The sequence below is a fragment of the Apteryx rowi genome, unplaced genomic scaffold, assembly GCF_003343035.1.
Source record: "Apteryx rowi isolate R43461 unplaced genomic scaffold, aptRow1 scaffold_11, whole genome shotgun sequence".
Classification (NCBI taxonomy): domain Eukaryota; kingdom Metazoa; phylum Chordata; class Aves; order Apterygiformes; family Apterygidae; genus Apteryx; species Apteryx rowi.
In genome coordinates, this window is record NW_020447308.1 from 5,569,878 (window position 1) to 5,585,520 (window position 15,643).

General features: G+C 49.3%; 1 protein-coding gene across 1 annotated transcript in view; it reads left to right on the forward strand.

Annotated features, from left to right (window-relative positions):
* PLEKHO2 (pleckstrin homology domain containing O2) overlaps nucleotides 1–15,643 on the forward strand; it is a 32,077-nt gene that overhangs the window by 1,274 nt on the left and 15,160 nt on the right. The window contains exons 2-4 of the mRNA XM_026073300.1: nucleotides 1,923–1,941; nucleotides 4,991–5,143; nucleotides 11,901–12,017. Coding sequence (XP_025929085.1) covers nucleotides 1,923–1,941; nucleotides 4,991–5,143; nucleotides 11,901–12,017 — 289 coding nt within the window. The remainder of the gene's footprint in view (nucleotides 1–1,922; nucleotides 1,942–4,990; nucleotides 5,144–11,900; nucleotides 12,018–15,643) is intronic.

Consider the following 15,643-nt stretch of genomic DNA (forward strand, 5'->3'; position numbering starts at 1 on the left):
CCGCTCCCGGCGGCGCCGCGGGGCCGCTCTGCGGCTGCGGCTCGTCCGGGCGGCGGCACCGAGCTTGGCGGAGTCGCTGCCCCCCGCCCGGGGCCGGGCTTTGCCCTGCGAGAGCGGCGGCCGCGCTTCCCCTCGCCGGGAAGGTTTCCGCGCACGGGCGAGCGCGCCCCGATAGTGCATCGCTCTGCGGCCCGGTGGAAATGCCACAAATTTGGTAGCAAGTTGAACAGGCCCTTTTCTTCTCCGGTCATCTGGCCACGTAACGATTTCTTCTTCCTCTCCTCCGCTGAGGTTTGGCTGCTCGTGCCCAAGGCAAGCTCCGAGAGGGCAGAGCGCCTGCGGACTTCGGGCTCGGGCAACGCGTCCGGTGGCTGCGGCTTGCCTCTCCCCCCCTCCCCTTCCTTCAGCTCCCAAAACTGTGCGGCGAGAATGAGGGCTTTTGTCAAACAGGCAATGACAGTCGGGAGGCTGCAAGGCAGCCCAAGTTGGTAGCGACTGAAAGTTGTTATTATCCGCCGGCATCCATGAAATTAATCCACATCGCAGAAACGGCTTCCAGCTGGCGTCCTCCCTCCCGGCCCCAGGGGCTTCGAGCCGGCCCGCGGCGCGGCCCCCCGGGCCTGCCGAGCGCCCCGCTGCGTCCCGGGCACCGCGGCTCGCCGAGCCGCTCGCTCTCCGTTAATGAGAAATTAATCCGCCGGTGACCRCTCTCAAGAGGGGCGGCAGATGCGGTTTCGCGAGCTTCACGTGGATCTGCACGTTTCGTGGCCGGTGAAACGCTTTGCCGCTGCAGGGCAGAGAGCAGTGGAAGTGATAACGCACAGGCTTGAAATAGCGTATGGAGAAAGGCAGAGAAAGAGCAGAGGTCTGGAAAGGCCGGTTGCCCCCTAGGACGCTTGCTATCGATGGTTATGTGCTAAACTAGTTCCACTAGTCACTTGCTTTAAATGAAGTTACTGTAACCGCGTTCGACACTTCAGTGCAGTACATGTAACTTGTAAAAACACCACCGTGTTTCAGCTGGGTTTKTGTGTGTGTGTGTGTTTTCTATTAGAAGACATGAAAAGTATGTGGTTTTGTGGGCCCTTAAAATACAGCAAAAGGAGGACAAGGGACAGTAGAAGTAACGGCCCTAACTGTTAAATAAAAATAAATCACATACCCTCTCATTTTACATCCCCGCTGCACTTAAAATGTAAATGTAAACCAGGCTGTAAGAGTGAAACTCGTGTTTCACTTCTAATGTCACCATGATTAAATTGCAGAACTGACTTGCATGGATTGTTTTGGAGACGGACGCCTCTGGCTTCAGCCAATGACAGAATAACTCAGTTCTTCCCTCATTTACGCTGGCTCACCTGGCTGATGACAGTGGGTTTATTCTCATGGATTTACACCAGTGTCAGGAGCAAGTCGAGCCAAGAACATCCTCGAAAGGGTATCTGAGTGCATCTCGCCTCCAGCAGAAGGAATACCCGCCTAAAGCCCAATTAACAACAGCAAATCGTCTCTTTGTGCCATGCTGCAATTTTAGTCATGGAATTGGAGGCCGCGAGCGCAGAGCGGACACCAGGCCCTGGTCTCCCGGTGCCCTTCGCTGGCAAACCTCCCTTGCTAATATACTGTATTGCCATCGCGGGGGTGGCATGAGCAGGCCATAAAGATAATCCACAAAAATGTCAGACACATTTTCTAAGGCTCTTCTTGCTTTTTGCAGGAACAAACATTCATGTTGTGTCACAATTTTTTTTTTAATGCCTTTAACCTGTGGGCCAGGGATTAGAGCAGCTGTGCCCACGTCTCGCGGTGGCCTCTGCGCGTGCCCCATGGAAGCAGCTAATCCACAAGCCCGGCTCAGGCCCTTCGACAGTCCCCTGGCACCCGGCGAGCGCAGCACTGAGCCTTGTAAATTCATCCTGTAGCGGCGGACTCCAGGCTCAGGTGACTCCTGCGCAGTGCGGGGGGCAGAGCGCCTTGCTCAGGGCTGCTCTCATCTGCTGAGACCAGCAGTCTCCATCTCATCTTCCCTTCCCTCGCCCGGGAGGCTGCAAAGAGCTCGCGGTGCAGCAGGCAGCGGCGGGGCTGGGCGGAAAGGCCCGCGGTGGCCGCGCGTGAGTGTCCCCGTCCCCGCAGACACCCTGCACGGACGTAGCAGCACCATCAGCGCGGCGGCAGGTTTTACATCCTTTTCCTGCCGATATTTGGCCTGGGGAGTCTCTCTTGAAGGGGGGGAGCTGTGTGCTTCGGCTGCCCAGGGCCGCTCGGCGGGGGAAGATGGGGCCTTGCGATTCCCGCTCAGCCCCTCTGCGGATGCTCCCGCAAAGCCCCGGGATGGCAGCACGGGCGGGCTGGGAGGGGGAACCAGGCAGTTTCCTTCTGCCTGCTGGCTCCCAGCACCAGCCGAGACCGTTTCACCCGGAGCAGGAAGTCCTGCGATGTTTCGGAGAAGAGCTGCTGCCTCCGAGCCCGAAACATTCGAGCAAGCGGGCGAAGGCAGCGGGAACCTCACGCGAGCCCGGGCTGCCCGACGAGCCCTGGTGTCGCTTTGCAGCTCTGCCTCTCCCAGCAGCAGTGCAGGCGCAAGAATAAACTCCAACAGAAACAGTTGATAGGGCAGGTCGGTTCTGAAGAAGTGAACTGCTGCATCTTTGCAGTGAGTACTTGTATTTTAAAACCACAGCAGATGAGGTAGTTTTCACTCTGCGGGGCAAAGTAACAGGTCACAGATAGACATTTGCTGTGTGTTTTCTGATAGCCTTTCTGCCATCTGCTAGGTGAGGAAAAAGAACAGTAAAAATACATCTGCAAAGCAAAAAAAAACCAAAACCAAACCCCTAAGCAGTAAAAGCACTGGGGAGTACCAGAGGGCTTGGCAGCTGTTGGTCTAGAGTCACTGTACTAAACCCTTCGTACAGCTACAGCCATGCAAAACTGCTCAGAGTGAGATTAAAGTCAGTGCCCAGTTATCTAAAAATGACATCAAAAGGGCCCTCAATCAGGAAATCAACAGGTCTATATTTGTGCAGCAATTGATGTTTGCTGAAGTAGCAGATCACAACTGAATTCAACTTCCTGGCAACCTAAAAAGTTGAGCTTAAAAAAAGTACAGTAGCCCTCATTTCCCGGAAAACTTTTTCATGTTTTGTCATCCTGTATTGTGGCCTTTTCAAACCCAACTCAGTGCAACCGAAGCAACTTCTACAAAGCGCGCCAAGCAGATTTCCCTGTGACTTACGCGAGGTAACACGCAATTGCCTGCATTTCTTCTTCTCAGTCTGCACCTGGTCCTACCTGCAAAAGTCAAGCCTTTGAGAACCTTACGGGAGAGTGGAATAAGCGCCTGTACGCAGTGCATTTAATCTGTTTTCCTCTCTGGTGCAAATTCCCCCGTCAGAGTAACAGCTCACCCAAATGGCAGCTGCTGTCCAAGGGCGTGTTCGTTAGGAGGCTGGCGCACGAAAGCAAATGTGTTAGCAAGGCTTTCCCCTGCCAGAGAGCTGGTGCTGAGCTTCTGGCACTCGTCCGTTCACACTTGCTCCATCCCTGCTCCCTTCTGGCCATGGGAGTGTCCAGCGTCGACTCCTTTTGCTGCGCATTGGTTTTCCCTCCACTAAGAAACATGCCGTGAGCCACAGCCACTCCGGCTCGGGCCGTTTGTTTTTTTTCCTGCGAGGAAAGGCTGCATCCAGCAGCTAGCAAGGACCGTTTGGGGGTGGCCGGGTCCGGCCTTTGTCGCGCGTCCTCGCTTGGGGGTGACGCGCTGAGTTTCTGCAGCGGGGTTACTGCTATTGCAGACACACAGAAGCGCCGTGTCCCAAGGGGACGCGGAAGAAGCCAAGCCTGGGATAACGGTGCGGCTCCCTGCAAGGCGCTGGAGGATTTGGGGTCGGCCTCCTCTTAAGAGTCACAAGTTTGGCGAGGTGTTTTTGTGGGGGGAGTTTCTCTGAGCTGGAGGCAGCGAGGGATTCCCCCCCGCGCGGTCCCGGGAGAGAGGCTTACGCGGGGCCGGCGTGCCGGCAGCGGGGCGCTCGGAGGGAGGCGATCAGGGGACCCCGCTTTGGCCAAGGCTTCTTCCAGTGCACCGGAGGGGAGGAAACCTTGCGTATTTAACTGAGCCTGCTGGTGAAGTCAGTCAGCTCACAGGGCTGCCGGCCCCGCCGCCCCGTCTTGGGTTTCCTTTTTCCATTAGGAGAGACTATTGACACTGGATAGTTCTGATGATTTTTTAAAGCAGGAAAGTTATACTCTCCCATTTTAATCAGGCCTGGAAAGCCAGAAGGCTCAAAATGCTGACCCTCGCACTGTACAGCTGCCCAGGGCAACGGGTTTGGGGCAAACCTGTGTTGGCTGTGAGAGTCTTGCAGTGCTTTGATAACCGAAGACAGGAGAAGAGCAAAGCAGTTGTGTGTGTGCGCGGACAGCGCAGGCTGCAGTGTTTGTGCATGGGCAGGGCAGGAGCGGCCGAGCTCTGGGTGCAAAGCGAGACCTAGAGGAGCTTGCAGAAGTGACCATAGGCCAAAATATGACTCCAGTGGTAGCAAGATCCGTCCCCTCGGAGACTCAGGGTTTGTCAAAGACTTTGAGGAGCAAAGCTGAGAGGAGGGTGCTAGTCTTCCAGGAGCCCTTGAGTACCTTCACGGAGAGAGGAGCAGAGACCCACAGGGAGCAACGGAGCAGGGTGGACTTGCTGCCATCCTGAGTCCACTCGGGTCAGCCAGGGTCCGTGCCCATTCCCCAATCCTGTCCCAAAGGTCTGGCTCTGGGGAGGGACGCGGCTGAGTTTTCCTCTTCCTTGCGGAAGTTTTCCCTGGAAAATGGCAGTCTGGTCCCACGTTTTTCCCCTGGTGATCTGGTCAGCATGGGGAGGGACTGTGCATGGTGGGCACTAACTTCTTCCCTGGGGAGGCTTCCTAAAGACCTTCACTAACTGAATGGAAAGTGTTTTTAACATAATTCCTTCTCCCTTCTGCTTTTCCTGGTCTCCTTGCAGGATACAAAGGAGGACGTCGCAGAGAAACCAAAATCTGCTCCAACCGCAGAGAAATTTGGCTGGATTAAGAAAAGCAGTGGGGGACTCTTGGGACTGTGGAAGGATCGTTACATCCAGCTACGCAAAACACAGCTAGTGGTCTACGAAGATGAGGTATGGTCACAGCTATCATGTCCTCGAAAAAGAAGCAGGATCAGGCCTTGGCAACACACATTCCTGGGTTTTTCACTCTTCCCTTCAGCCCATTCCTTTCAAGTGGGCTTCTCCAGATATCTCCAGGAAGGTTAAATGCTATGAAGAGGAGACAGCTGCTGCCTTTTAGAGTATATTATATATCATAAATATTTTAGCTAGTAAATATTTTGACAGTGCCATTGCCAAAAAAAACGGGGGCAGGACGTCCTGCGAGAAAGCAACAGAGTAAAACTTTGGGAGGAAGCAGGATATGTGCTATTAGTTTTTGGCGTTTAAAGGATAAAACTGCATTGTAACAGACTGACTGCCCACCTGCTGCCGGAGTGTCCGACAGACAACCTTGCAGCTGTTTGGCACCCCTCAAGTAGCTCGAACTGCTGCTAGCCAGACTTTTCAGGGTTTCATTTACCCATTGATGGGCGTGGGGTGGGGCTGTGAGTGCTTGCTGTCCTCCTTAAATGGGGACAGAGTTTGGATTTGGCTTGTCTCTTCCCCTCGCTTGAGCAAGCCAGTACTGAGCAAAGGACCCCTGGGAGCCTTGTCCTTGACTTCCCTGGATAAATTGCATGCCTTAAGTTCACAGCCTCATTTAGAGCTGTTTTCAATCAAATGAGAAATAGAGCCAAGCCAAATCTGTCTCGTGTCTTCAAGTAAGAAGAATGAAAAGCGCAGGGCCAGTCCTGCGTGGCTGCAGCGAGACTGTTTGCGACGGTGAGTACTTCTTGAGGCCACCTCTCAGTCCCAGGGTCAAATGCGGCTTCTGCAAGAGCGGAGTCAGTCCCAGAGGCCCCTGAAGGAAGCAATTACAGTGCAAACCGCACAGGCTGCAATCAAGAGGGATTTGAGATAGGCGCAGGTATGCCTAAGCCCTGCTGGTACACGGTAGCTAGAAGGAACCTCTGGGCTGAAGGACGGGCGTGCGTTAGGAGAAGTGTCAGGATGAGGCAGCGCTTCTCACTGTACATCTGCACAGGGACCGTGGGCCTGTGTGGTGTTTAACGCAAGGGGATCTGGGTCATTCGTGGGTATCGGGATGATACAGAAACAAAATCATGTAAAGTTTCTATGCTATGTGTCAAGGGAACAAGAATGGGGAAATATTTCAGCAGTTGCATTGCTATGATGATTTCAGGAACAACAGGACTGACAAATGAGTTTGGTTCTCTTTTTTTAAAAAACATTTCATTGCCTAATATAGAAGATTTGTTATAAACAATGTAGGTTAAACAGTATTTCCTCCTCCCATACACTGAGCCCTCCTGCTCTCTCCAAATCCCAAACCTTTCCGGAGGAGTTAGTTCTTGGTTTTGAAATGTCATGAAGAGTGCAGGAATAATGAAATGACAAGTCAGAGTCAGGTGATGATGGTAGCTTGGAAGACAGGCAAAGTGGTGGGGGGTTTCCAGAGCAGAGAGATACAGCCTGCTCTTGCAAACTCTTGACTCTCTGCAGATTGCTTTCAAGTGCCCTGGACACTTGTGGACCACCTGAAGCTCCACAAGCTCACAGATTCAAATCTGTAAACAGGACATAGGTTTTTTTAAGGGCATGCCTTTAAAAACAAGATATATGGAGGTTCTCATTACCACAAGGGGAAAGGTGGCTTTTAAAGTAATATTAATCTTCACAGACATTCAGAAGAAGGAAAAATCCCAATCACTTAAAGGGTTATTTTATTATCTCAACAAGGAAAATGGCATTTGTAACAACGAGGCATAATGTTTTCTCGTAGCCTGCGGATTGTGGTAACATCCTGTAATAAATTGCATCTGTAAGCTAGCATAGCTACAAGGTTCCATTATTGTAAATAAGGGATCATGTTAATATCTATAGGCTATTACACTGGCTTACAGTGAAGTCAAATATCTTAGGAAAGGAAATTGCTACAGAATTATGTGGTAGCACAATAGGATAGCATGTGATTGTGTAGACTTACTGCAGGAAAACTGAAGGAAATGGCAATTTTCTGTACTCAGGAGGGATCCCATTACCACAGAAGTGAAGCAGTTCATGTTTATTACTATATTTATCTTCGAGTAACATGTGAGTTAAGGCAGAGTTGCTGCCTGTTTCACAATTGGGAAACTAAGTCTTTGAGAGAAGTGACTTGCCCAATGTCAAAGGAGAGTCTGTGGTGCAGTCTGGCACAGTGGCTTTACTTCTGGACGTCAGACTGCCATTTCTATCACTGGACCTTCTTCTTCACATACCTCTATTGCTCTTTGTGACCATGGAGACAGGTGCAGCTCCCCAGACTGTCATCAGGCTGAAACATTTTTAGATGCCATTGTTCAGTGCTTGCTGAATTGGAGGTTAACAGCCCTAGAAGAAGAAAGGAGAGAAAGCACTGGGCAACAGAAATACGAGCATCCTTCTGCATGTACCCTAAGCCAGACCTAACGGGGTTAAATGGGTGGTCAGCCTCCATGTGCGAGGGCAGGTTTACAGGCTGAGTATTACAACTGGACTGAGCCCATCAAATTTCCAGGAACTGAGCTAGTGACTTGGACACGTTGTCCTTTTATCAGTCCCTCATGCAGATGAGCCCTTCATGAAGAGGTGTTAATATTGCCTTTAGAGATGTTTCGTGTGCAGGCACACTTGTCATGCTTGTTTATGCAACTGCACAAGGCTGGCTTGTTATCTGAAGTCTATAGTGTGAAATAAGAGGTGAGGAGGCCAGTGAAAGATGCAGGCAATAATGTAGGACTGTGTCCCTGCAAAGTCGTGCTTGAGCATAGCACAAATGCTGTATTTTAGCGTCATCAGTAGTAATCTCCTGGAATGTGCTTCTGCCCTGCTTAGGTGCAGGCTCCCCATATTGCATCTGTTAGTCAGGCTTTTGGTTTGTTTTAAAGTGTAGCTACCTCCTGAAGGCAAACTGCAAATGGCTATTGTATTACTTGGAACAGATGGTGGGTGAAAGTCCACGTGCCTTACTGTGCTTCAGGTTTCATTCAGCTGACGTGCTATGAAGTTAGGTGCATTTCTTGTTATTGGCTGTGGCTCCCTCTACAACACCTTACACCTGTACCCTCACATAAATAAACTAAGACTCGGTTAAGCAAGGTGTCTGTATGGTGTAGATGTTACATACCCAAATGTCGGGAAAAGATGTACCTGCGCAGATACATACAGCTCCGTGGTGTTCAGATACCGAGGAAGCTATTCAGAAATCTGTGACAGGCATGTTGTGTGCAGACCCACACAGGACCAAACAGGCAGGTTATTTTATAACGGTCTTTTAGTGGAATGTGCATATTCTCGCCAGAATAAAAATTAAGCCTGCAGAACTACAGAGGACATCTGAAAAACAGGCAATCCTATGCAGAGAGGCTAAACAGATCGATATCCTCACTCCATGGATTAGAGAGCGTCCGTCTTTTTGAATTGTGTGGTGTTGTTTTTCCTAAACAGTGCAGCTAGTGGTTAGGGATTTTTTAAATGTGTATCATTTGACAGAGAAAAAAAACTACTAGGCAAAGAGTCTACTAGAGACCCRGGGACCCACTCAGTATTCGGCTTCCTCAGTTGTGTAGTTAATATCTGCATTTCTCCACCGGTAAAGTGATAGCAATTTATGCCCAAGTGTAATTTATTAAAACACTTCGMGATCCTCAGATGGAGAAGGAAAGTATTATTTCAGGCAGTCTAGACACTTCGCAGTGAATGGAGGGTCAAAGCCATTAACGTGTATCAGTGAACAGGTCTTTTCTTTTTGGAAATTTTACTTTCAGCTAAATAAAAATTTCTGTGGGTAGTGTTTCTCTTTTTACCAACTCTTCATCCAAGGAAGTGTAGGTTTGCGAAGAAGCCCTTGAAAAGCTAAGTCTTGCTGTTGTTGTTTTCAACAAACAATGACAATTTCTTGTGGAAAAACTCCTTTTTCCCAACCTAATTGTTTTTATGATTCTTTGGTTAAGCACATGCATTAATGTATAAAGGTATTTAGTAATTTTCTTCAGAATGGCCAAACAAGTGAGACACTTAAAGACACATACTTGTTTAAGTGTCTGCCCCATGAATAGCTAATGAAATTGTTTTTCTGAATTAAATTGTGAGCGTAGGTTTTTCCATACCAGGATTTTAAGTGTCTTATTGATTATCCCTTACAGCAAGTAGAAAAGCAATTTAGAAAACAAGCCCTCAAATCTGTAGAAGAAAAGAGAGAGAAGGCCTGAAGGGAACTCCCCATTCCTTGGTCAGGTCTCCACAGAGCGACRGCAGGGCGCAGGATGGTGAGCTGCACTCCGGTGGGACGCGAGCCCACTGAGCTGAGCTCAACCTTTGCGTYTTAGTGCAACCTAAAACGATTTGCTTTAACTTCCTCAGGATACTAGAGACCAAGTCGAGCAGGAGCTTGTCCAGAACACGTGCCTGAGCCCTGTTTGCAGGGGCAGGGCTCTGGAAGCGACCTGGATGCTGGCTGACGCTGAGCCTCCTCCGGGTGCCAGGAGGTCGGAGGGACCTGCAGGGCTGCGGCGGGGTCGGCCCCTTCGTTATCTCAGTCGTGCAGGACAGATATAAAGGATCTCTTTGTGACCCTGCCGGGCTCACAGAGAGGGGCTGGCCACTTGCCAAGGGTGAACCACAGACAGAAGCCCCATGCTGGCACTCCCTGAACTCTGAAGCTTTTACTTTGCCTCAGACATAGGTTTTTTTCTTCTTTGGCTGCTCCCTCCCCTGCCTTCCCCACAGAGGGTAACTTGAGAAGTTTCTGTCTCTGAGATGAAGGAGCCGTTGCTTGTGAAGACAGCCAGTGTCCCTGGGTGGCAGGRTCCTGCACGTCCCCATCCGTGCTGCCTTCAGTCCCCCTGGCCAGGACGTAATCCCCAAAGCCTCCCCAGGGAGGAGAGGGACAGCTGAAAGCCGAGACGATGTCATGGCTGTCTAAGCTGCCACGTCCTTCTTGTCCCCCAGCGCCGTCACAGCCCATGGCTGCTCTTAGGAAGGGGAGGACTGCTCGCATGGGATCAGAGGAAAGCTCCCCATCCAAGAGGCAGGAAGGATGGTGTGGACAAGGAGGGTGACACAGAGCCACTAGCTCTGCTGGGTGCAGAGCCACTCTCCAAGTACGGGGAGTGTTGCAGGAGTGTTGTGCTGGTCTCCCGTCAGAGCGCTACCAAGCCACCTACATCCTGACCCCAGCAAACTTTCATGCTGGAGCTAGTAACACCGGCCGTGTGGCAACCTGGCGCCTTCAAAGGGCTCGGTAATGTCAGCAGGATTTTTTCTGCTAGATTTTACCCTCTTACTAATAAACATTTTTCCCAGTTCTCTGGTCACATTCACCTACTCAGTGTTAAACGAAATAAGCAGTAATGTCATTAAAATAATAAACCTAAATTGGACCCAGACATCCCTGAGTGCCTCAGAACTTGCTCTGCATCCCGGCATCAGCTCGGCCGGGCCCCTGACTCCAGATAGGAGGATTAAAAAAAACTGAACACAGCCTGAGCTCTGCACAGTGACTTAAATGTCAAGTGGTAAACGGAGGAAATTCCCCGCAGCCCACTTCCCTCTGAACTCTCCATTCCCTGCCTCCAGCCACGCAGTAACTTCCTGGCTACGACACATTTCCTCATCCTACACCCCTCCTCTGCTTCAGTAATTGCTAAATACAAATACGTACGGGTACGAGGTGCTGGCTTCGGAGTGGAGTCTGAGCTGGGGCTGGTCACAGCCAGAGGTTTTAATTTAGGATGGTAATAGGTTCATGAGACATGCTGATTATAGCACTTTACTGGCAAGAGCTGCTCTGCAATCCTTAGCRCATATTTGTGTAAAACTTAGCAAAAAGGAGCTTTGGTTTCTTCTGGGCTACTGTGACACAAAGAATATTATCTGCTCAGTGTTATACTGCAATTCCTATTAAAGGATCTAGAGGGATGGTGCTCTGCAGCTGAACTGAGCCACGCACCATGTGTGGAATTTTAGTTATGTTATCAGGAGGAACGAGCCAAGTTTGTGGCATTCAGTCATCAGTGGAGATGCACCAGAGAGAAATATTCCCCAGTAAGACACTGGCCCTGACAGTTTTGCTGGCTTTGTGGGACCATATTTCCAATCCTAAGCATTTTGACAGCTCAGAGCACAGCTACAAGAGAAGTGTGTTCCAGCAGCACACGGCTCCCACTGCCCTTGCTCACACGAGGGCCAGCCGGCCTCAGCTCAGCATGTCAGCAGGGCTCAGCTCTTATCTCTGCTCTGCCACAGGCTTGGGCCATCATTTTGCCTGTCCCCATCTTCCCTATGAAAAGGCAGAATAACATCTGCTTCATGCATTGTGGGGAGAGGGTAGTGTGGTCAAGCTAAGCGAAAGCTTGGGGAGCGCTTTGAGGTCCTGCCAGGAAGCTTTATAAGGGTGCAATATGTGAGGGCAGGATGATGGGCAAAGATCTTCCTCACCTTGTTCCCAGCTGCAGACCCCTGGATGAGGCCAACAGAGCAGACAGAGGCTGGTGTAATTGTCCACAGCATGTTATTGGCTCAGCCACTACAGACCACGAGCCACAAAATGGCCTGTAGCCTACAGACTAGCGTGTTTTCTTAGTGAGATACCAGCCTGATTTATGGGGGGTTGCTGTCTGCATGCAGATTATTTTTAAGTCAAGAGAGCTTTCAGACATGCCATAGGAAGACATGCAGTGTTTGATGGTACATGATTGATTTCAGTGCCTCCTGTTCATAATAATGTTTCATTCCCTCTCTACAGGATGAACAGAAATGCATAGAAACAGTGGAACTGGAGAGTTATGACAAGTGCCAGGAGCTGCGTGCACTACTAAAAAAGAAAAACCGTTTCATTCTAATCCGCTCCCCGGGTAAGAAGGTAGGATTGCCTTTCTCTTCACCCTAAATTCTGCCAACTCCAAAATGTGCCCCCAGGCAGCTCTGCCCAGAGCAGGTGCTTTGGGAGTGAAAGGCTCTGAGATTTAGTTGTATGGCAGCTGGAAAGAAATGATCTATAGCTGTGAGTGGTCTGTGATGTGTAAGGAAGATGCTACTGTCTTCTTGTGGCAGGGAAAGGGTCTTCTTGTTACTCAGCTTCTTAGGGGAAGTTTTTCTTCTTGATATTTTTCCTGCTTCCAGTATTCTCTCAGCAGTGGAGAATGACCATGCCCTGTTGTTCCCCTGGGGGCTGTGGGCAGAGAAGTGTTCCTGTCCCAGCCAGCATGAATGCAGCAGTTTTGCCTCAGTTCCAGTGAAATCAATGATCCTAATCCATGTACTGAGACAATTCCTGGGGTTGGAAGCATTGATCTGAGAAACTCCAGTGCTAAGTTGCTTGCACCCAAACAGTTTGTAGAAGAAAAGATATATTTTGCAGAATTCACCAAACTCTACAACCTTAGGTTCCTGGGCAGTATCTAGTTATATGCAATACCTAATTACCATGCTGATGTTGCAAAAAAAGTTATACATCTACCTGAGCAATGACTCTGTATGCAAGGAAACACTCGCATTACTTCCCATGTAAGCTCTTCATCACCACGCACAGTTTGGAAAGTTCCCTTGATTCCTACTTACAAGTTATTCATTTCAGCATCTTTATGGGCTAGGATGTTTCTGTTGTTGTTGTTCTGAGGCATCTCACATTTGATTTACATTCTAATTTCCATGTGATTTTATTGGCCTAAGAGATCTTATTCCACCTCCCTATGCAGAACTAATAGGTTATGAAGGACAAAATGTATTAATTTCCATAAGAATATGAACAGCCAAAAATGTCAACTTGCACGCATTCCCTTAGCTCCATTTTGTTTAAAGAAATGGAGATTGTTTAGTCATTGTTGTCATTGTTGCTTATTCTTTCATTCCAGTCACTTAGTGTTTATTCATGTRATAGCGCATCAAGACCCCAGCTGAGTTCAGAGCATCATGTGCTAAACTTCACTCAAAACAAAACAAGGACTGTCCTGCCCCAAAACACGCACGTGGACTAGGGCGGGGGGGTGGAGAGAGAAGGTAAATGATGTTTGTTTTGCAAGTGGATCCAGTCTGTATCAGGGAAAGAAGTGAAATTAGGCACCACACACGTAGGCTATGGTAGACTGGAGACTTCAGCCCTGTGCTAGTGAGCTCCTGCCTAGCACTGGGACACAGGAGCAGTAAGTCTCTCCAGTTCAGTGGAGGTTTAGCATTTGTTTCACAGTTTGGTTAATCACAGATATGTCAATCCTAGATCGAAAGTGCCTAACCCTGCTGGGCTTGGTGGGCTTCCTAGCGGGTGACCAAACCACTACAGTTGTCTCTGCTGAAGCCTTCTGGCTACTTTGTGCCATCTGTGTTCACACCTTTTCCCAGGGAGGCCAGTAAAAGCCTGTGCGCGCAGGGATGGGTGACATAGTATGAATTATTATTATTTGCAAATATGTTACTTAGAGGGGCAAAGTGTAATAGCTGTTTCTGCACTGATGCATGAATCAATAAAGGGTGTGAGACCTGTTCATAAACCTTTCGTATCTTGCTAGGAGAAAGATATGCCTAAAATCTGCACCAAAAGGTTAGCTTCATGCTTGTGGCATGCTGGCATGTTTACAGCTCCCCTGTTTGTCATGCCACTATTTAAATGGAAACCTAGATCGAGGCCACTTTTTATAAGGCATTTTTGGTGAAAGGAAGGGCTTTTATAAATGAAAAGTTCCCTGTTTGTAGCTCCCCTCCCACCTTGCTTTTGGCTGGGAATCTGGTAAGGGTGTTGACACACAACATACTTCTGCAGATGTTATAACAGGCTTCAATTAGGAGGCCAGTGTACACAACTGTCCTTCTTCTGTTTTAAAATTGCAGCCGTGGCGATATATATCAGCTAAACATTTTCCATTTGGGAGACTTGCTGCCATCCACAGTGTGCGCTGCAGCTTAAAATCACCCTGTGAACTGGCTTGCCAGGCTCTTCCAGGTCTTGCTGAGTTTTCTTCGCCTCCTCTGCTTCTAGTGACTGAAGAAAGTGAGAGTCTGTGGGACTTACACACGAGCTAGGAAAGGCCGTTTCTATTTCAGTGTACAAATGGGAGTTTCCCTGTTGAAAACAAGGACCCAGGTTTGGCTCTGGGGGAAACTAAGTTTGAAATCTTTGATGGGATATTTTCAAAGAGCAGAGGACATTTGCAAAGAGCAAGTAGTAAAACAGAAACTATTCAGACCACCCCCAGTGTCTGAAGGATCTGTGAGCTCTGCATAGCCCTGCTTTCAACGGGCCAGACAGTTAAAACCCCTCTGCAGTTAGACTTGCACCTGAATAAATAAGTTGCCTTGCTAAAAATGACCTTTGATGGAAATACCCCAGGTTCTGCTTGCTATAGTCACAACGGTGAAATTTTCTTTAAGCCATGACAGTACGAGCATGTCACATGCTCGCAGTGGTAAGTTTCCTGGTGTGCAACTGAAACAAAGCGCTGTCCCCTGAGCTTCAAGGCTCCAGTGAAGGAAGTTGGAAGTGTGCAAAAGACCCTTTCTCTTTAGAAATTTCAAATGCTTCATTCCACCCACAGCAATTAAATGAAATCTGTTGGATACAGAGAGCTGAGCGGAGAACTTGTAAGAGAGGGCAGCAACCTTGGCTTGGAGACTTTCAAATGTACTCATGATGCAGAGAGCAGTGTAAACGATGCCTGGTGTAAATTGCCTAGAGACTACAGAGATTGGCATAAGTTTGGTATTCAGCAGGTCTGAAAGCCTTCAGGGACAGGGAAGAAGAATGGGGAGAAAGAAGGCGACAGTAAGGAAAAGAGTCTATGAGCAAGTACTCCAACTTCCCACAACTCCATTGCTAGCACTTTCAGGCACAAACTCAGCACCCACGTTTAGGGGGGAAACTTCCACTGCACACTTGTGCCTCAGTCGACTTTGGTGGTACCTGCGGCTCCCTTTGCTGGGGGCCCAGTCTGGAACCTGCAATAGGCTGTAGTGAAGCACATTTGCCCTGTGCGCTGAATCGGCTCCCGGGGGTGCCCCGGCTGAGTTTGGCTGAGATGCTTCATTATTCCCAGTAATGAGGTAGTTCTTGGTTCAGCTGCAGAAAAAAATGCAAAAATCCCCTAATTGGCAATCCTGTTGCTTTTACTTCTCCATCCATGATCTAACCTGACTAGAACCCAAATTCATGCAGAAGAAGGCAGGACATGACCTCACGCCTGGCAGACAGACTTTGATGCAACTTTTCTGGGTGGTCTGAGATGCTACTGACCCTGCTGTGCTCTGCTGGAAGTGACCACCTGGTACCAAAAGTCAGCGGAGGGGAACATGTTCCCACACCTAAGCTGGCAGTTCACGCTCCAATTTAGCCCAACTCCAGTGGCAACTGAAGCCAATACCAGGCTTTGCACTGAAACAGCTGAAGACCAGGCACAGGTTTCTGTCATCCACCTCTGCTACAGATCAGCGACATGTAGCAGAAAAGCTCAGCGGAGAGCTAGTGTTGGTAAATGTCTTACACTGCACCTATACAATTCT